Genomic DNA, 5,000 nt, shown 5'->3' on the forward strand with positions numbered 1-5,000 from the left:
GCTTTAAGGGCGTATCCGACAGATTAGCCCAGCTCACCATTGAGATCAATGGAAAATACCATATGAATATAATTTAGGCTTATCTTCCAACAATAAGCCATACCGATGAAGAGGTGGACATAGTCTATGAGGACATGGACAACCTTATTACAAATACCAAGGCTCAATTCAACATAATTATGGGTGACTTCAATGCTAAAGTTGGCTTGGATGAACCATCAAAGTCCTGTACAGGTGCGTTTGGGCTCGGCATTTGCAACAGCAGAGGGGATTCCCTTATTTACTTTGCGGAACAGCATCAGCTAGAAATCATGAACACGTTCTTCAAGAAGTCACCTACCATGTGTTGGACATGGATCTCCCCAAATGGGACTATAAAAAATGCGATCGACTTGCATCCTCACAGACAAGCCTCATATTGTCATAGACGTAACTGTTATAAATTGGTTTAACACGGGCAGCGACCACCGCCTGGTACGGGGCACATTGGCCATAAACACAAAGCTTGAGCGGGCAAGACTGACCAGACGGCAAAAAAGGCCCAATAGATTCGTACTCTCTTCTAAGGCAACAGAATTACAGCTACTGCTGACTAACAGATTTGAGGCCCTAGAAATGGAAAGGGCAGAGGACCTTGACGCATACAGTAATAACATCACTACCACCATTAAAGAAACTGCAGTGGAGATCGCTGGGAGAGACAAACCACTAAGACAGGAAAAGCTCTCCAGGGTAACAAGGCAACTTAGAGAGAAGCGGCGCCAGATGAAGAGAAGTGGAACAGATGTGCAACACATTGAGTACACTGATATCTGCAAAGCCATCAGACAACGCATGAAGGAGGAAATAAATAGCTACAACGAGGAAGAGCAGCCGAAAGCGCTGGTAAACAACAGAGGCCTCAAGTCTACCAAACGGATGCAGTGCCTAGGCAGAAACAATATCGTTGCCCTTAAAGAAAAAGATGGTAGGCTCATTGAAGACCGTGACAGGATGATCAAGAGGTGTGAGGAGTTCTATAGCTCTATAGCACCAGAAGACCACAGGATCAACCTTTCATTGATGGCCACTACATGGTCCACTCCCTCCCATCCTACCATCGGAAGTGAGAAACGCAATCAAGCGTCTAAAGCGTAATAAGGCTCCTGGAGAGGACAATATCACAGCTGGAATTCTACAGGATGGGGGAGAGCCCATTGGTAAGATATTCACAAAGCAGTTCAAAGATGCATTGTGGATGGCAAAGTCCCCAGCTGTTGGAAGAACGCATCGGTAATCATCTTTCATAAGAAGGGAGACACGGCTGATATTACGAACTACAGGCCGATCAGCCTTTTGCCTGTAACGTACAAAGTGTTTTCACAAATCCTGCCTTGTAGGATGTTAGGCGCCTTGGATCAACACCAACCAAGAGAGCAAGCAGGCGTCAGGGCGGGTTTCTCTACCATCGACCACATTCACATTGTACGTCAGCCACAAGAGAAGGCAAACGAGTATAAGATTCCACTTTTTTTTGCCTTCGTAGATTACGAGAAGGCCTTTGACTCCATTGAGTTTACACCACTCTTCAAGGCACTGGAAAACCAAAGAGTTGATCACGATTATATCACTCTCTTACATGACCTGTACAATGGTGCCACCTCGGTTCTGAAACTACATATAGGGACAGTGATAAAATCAAGTTGGAGAGGGGTGCTAGACAGGGTGACAACATATCACCTAGACTTTTCATGTCTTGCTCCCTGACATCCATAAGACAAGCAAACCAGTTGGCTTCAAAATGCATCTAGGCAAGACTAAAGTGGTGTTCAATGATCATGTTAACAAGTCAACAATAACTCGCGATGGCAAGATCATTGAGGAGGTAGACAGCTATGCATACTTAGGAAAGACATTGACACGAGATGGTGATCTACTTCCTGAGATCGGGAGAAGGATTGCACTTGGCTGGGCAGCCTTTGGTACAGTGGACAACATCATGAGAAGCCGCAAGGCAAGTATGAAGATCAAGAGAAAAATACACGATGAGTACATTCTACCAGTAATGACTTACGGGTACGAGACATGGGCGTTGAACAACGCTATGACAGAGAAGCTTGCGGTGCACAGCGAAAGATGGAACGCATAATGCTGGGCATTACCCTTCGACACCGAAAGCGAAACACCTGGATTCGACAAGAAACTGGTGTAAGCGACATCGTCAACGCTATCAGAATGGCAAAGCATAGATGGGCAGGACACATAGCACGGCTATCAGATAATAGATGGACCATTAGGGCAACGGAGTGGACTCCAAGAGATTGGACCAGAAAACAGGGCCGTCCAAAAACACGCTGGAGGGATGATCTCACCAGACAGCTTGGACCTGCATGGTCGAGACTTGCTAAGGACTGATACCTATGGGATCATTCCAGGGAGGGGTTCCTCCGTCAGGAGCGAACTTAGCCCTGATAATGAATGAATGAATGAAGCTCAGTTGCTTTTTCTTTTACTGCCTTAGCTGCATTGGACTGCAAAAAGTAAATTGTTTTCGATTTATACGATTATTTCTTTGTCTGCCTTTTCTCTTTTTCACTCCATTCTTGGAGTACTGAATTTGCTTGCTTTCAGGTGGTGCTGCACCTCAGATGTCTAGAATCATGAAAAATATTGTTGGAACTAGTGCATGAGTTGGAATTTTAGCAGTCTATGAAATGTGAGCCTGGTCAAAAAAGAAAGCAAGAACTTACAGGCTGCAGATCATAGCAAGGCTGCCACAAGGGACCAGCTCAGCCAGGAAATTGTCAGTAGGCAAGGAATTAAATCTTGCCTTGACAAAACAATGGCTTCTGCTAGAGTTCAGCCTTTCAACCTTTAGCTTTTTTTTTTTTTTTTTCAAATTCCTGTACATTAATGTACTCAAGGTAAAGGAATTGAAAAAGTACCTACAAATAAAGCAATTAAATTTTGGTTCACAGCAATTTCTCAACAATTCAGTCCTCCAAGTAATTCAAAAATTAACAAAAAAAAATAAACTGACTTCTGATTTTGTGTTGAGAAATTTTGCGTCGTTGAAGTAATATTCAAAAACGAGTGCGAGTGTTTCATCGGGTTTCCAAACACGAGAAAACTGATGAAAACACGAGGCCGTAGGCCGAGTGCTTTTATTGTTTTCGAGTGTTTGGAAACCCCGCTGAAACACGAAGCACGAGTTTTTGAAATTACTTCTCCAACAAAGAAAATTAGTTTAAATTATCATTTGAATAAGTTTTCTCAGTTCAACTATTTTGCCCCGTCCACACGTATCCGGAGATTTTTGTATCCGCAATTTTTTTTTTCATGCGGATACAAAATATCTGCGTCCACACGTAGCGTATACGAATCGTATACGATCGTCCACAAGTATCCGATTCTTACCCAGACATCTCAAAGGATTAGTCAACAGAGCATGCGCATTACAAAGAAAGCTGAGCCTGCGATAATTTTGGCGCCAAATTCGTGGCTTTCTTGTTTGTTTACTTGAGGTTTCAACACGTGTGAGCTTGAAGAGTGAACAAAAATTCCTTAAAAAAAAAACACCATAAAAAATGTCTCAATTAAGAGAAAAACAGAAAAAAAAACAAAGAAAACTCACTTGTTTGGACGGGCGATGGAGTATTGCTGCTTCTTAAAGGGAACCTCCACTAAAACAGGAATATATCTTTAAATAGTTAACATATAGCCTGCGAGCAGGCCCTCCGAGGGACTGGGGTTGGGGGTAGAATGAGAGCCTGCCCGCAAGGCTTTGTATTCTGAATGTCGCGTCCAAATTTTGGACGCAAAATACTGATTGGCTGAAATGAAATTACCTCGTGACGTCACCAGTGACAAGCTCCGACAATAAGAAAGCCTCTTCGCTTCGCAGAGATGAGGTGGTCAGAAATGCGTCTGAGAAAATTGTAGAATGTTGCAATTTACCATAACTTTACATAATTAAAGGTCGGGCGACGTGATGCAATGGCTTCTCTACTGGAAGGAAGGAAGTTCTATCTCTGTTATCCACAGGATTCGGAAAAAGGCTTATTTCCCAACTGTTTTTCGTAGAGGCCAAAATACAACGAGGGCGACTTCATGTCACCGTGGTAGTTTCCTGTCCTCGACAAAGCATTATCGCTGATCACATTTGGACAAAAATGGGCCTTTCGGCTGCCTCTGTTGCTGATTTAACGATAGAGAACGATAGAGGAACTCTACACGATTTTAGCAAGTATTTGGTTAAGCCGAAAAGGCGACTCCACAAATGATTGCTCGATCTCCTCGTAACTCCGCAAATACTCAATAAACCTTTGAAATAAATTGGTGTAGGTATTAGAATATTGTAATGTATGTAATGTCTTGATTCATTAAAATAAATTAAAAAAGATAACCCCGCTTCGCTTTACCGAAATTTGGCAGCAGTTGTGGTCGACGATTCTCACACAGAGGAGATGCGGTCAGGGAAAACGAATTTCTCTATTACGATTCCCGTCGTTTGAAGTTTGTGTGCTTAATTTTTCCCTAACGAACGAAACATTTTTTCCGCGGAAGGGACTTCGACGAATTACCGTAATGAATATTCAGCTACGCTTTACAGCATCAGCAATAGTTGTTATAGGCTTTTCTGGCGAAGTCTTCCTTCCTTTACAGTTTTTTTTTGAGTTTCTGCCTCGAGCAAATTGAAATACACAACGGGTGGCTTTCTGTTTTCTGTTCTTTTTTCAATGTTTACTTCGGGTGCGCGCTGATTGGCTAATTTTTGACAGCTCTCTCAGCGTGACATCAGGAGGCGGCATTCAAAATTCAAAGGGATGCGTGCAGGCTCTCCTTCCCTCCCACCGAGGAGAGAGAGCCTGCTCGCAGGCTAGTTAACATAATGTTCCCAATCAAAATTGTTCGAAAGTTTTCCAATGGGAGCGTTTGTATCCGAAATAAATGAATTTCAAAAACGCTTGTTTTGGTTTTTAAATTTCCCGGGCGCCGCCATCTTGAATAATTGTGACGTG

At 43.0% G+C, this 5,000-nt stretch overlaps 2 protein-coding genes across 2 annotated transcripts in view; both read left to right on the forward strand.

The window, feature by feature from the left end:
• Positions 1-77, forward strand: part of LOC137991342 (uncharacterized) — a 474-nt gene extending 397 nt beyond the window's left edge. Inside the window, exon 1 of the mRNA XM_068836449.1 lies at positions 1-77. This exon is cut by the window's left edge and continues 397 nt beyond it. Coding sequence (XP_068692550.1) covers positions 1-77 — 77 coding nt within the window.
• A 304-nt stretch (positions 78-381) lies between these two features.
• On the forward strand, positions 382-1,137 carry LOC137991343 (uncharacterized). The gene has a single exon (XM_068836450.1). It carries the CDS (start codon positions 382-384, stop codon positions 1,135-1,137), a length of 756 nt encoding a protein of 251 aa, XP_068692551.1.
• The last annotated feature ends 3,863 nt before the right edge of the window (positions 1,138-5,000 follow it).

The sequence above is a fragment of the Montipora foliosa genome, chromosome 2, assembly GCF_036669935.1.
Source record: "Montipora foliosa isolate CH-2021 chromosome 2, ASM3666993v2, whole genome shotgun sequence".
Taxonomy (NCBI): Eukaryota; Metazoa; Cnidaria; class Anthozoa; order Scleractinia; family Acroporidae; genus Montipora; species Montipora foliosa.

What these genes read in the sequence shown, in the direction of transcription:
- LOC137991343 (XM_068836450.1), top strand. Translation starts at nt 382, where the DNA reads ATGCGATCGACTTGCATCCTCACAGACAAGCCTCATATTGTCATAGAC.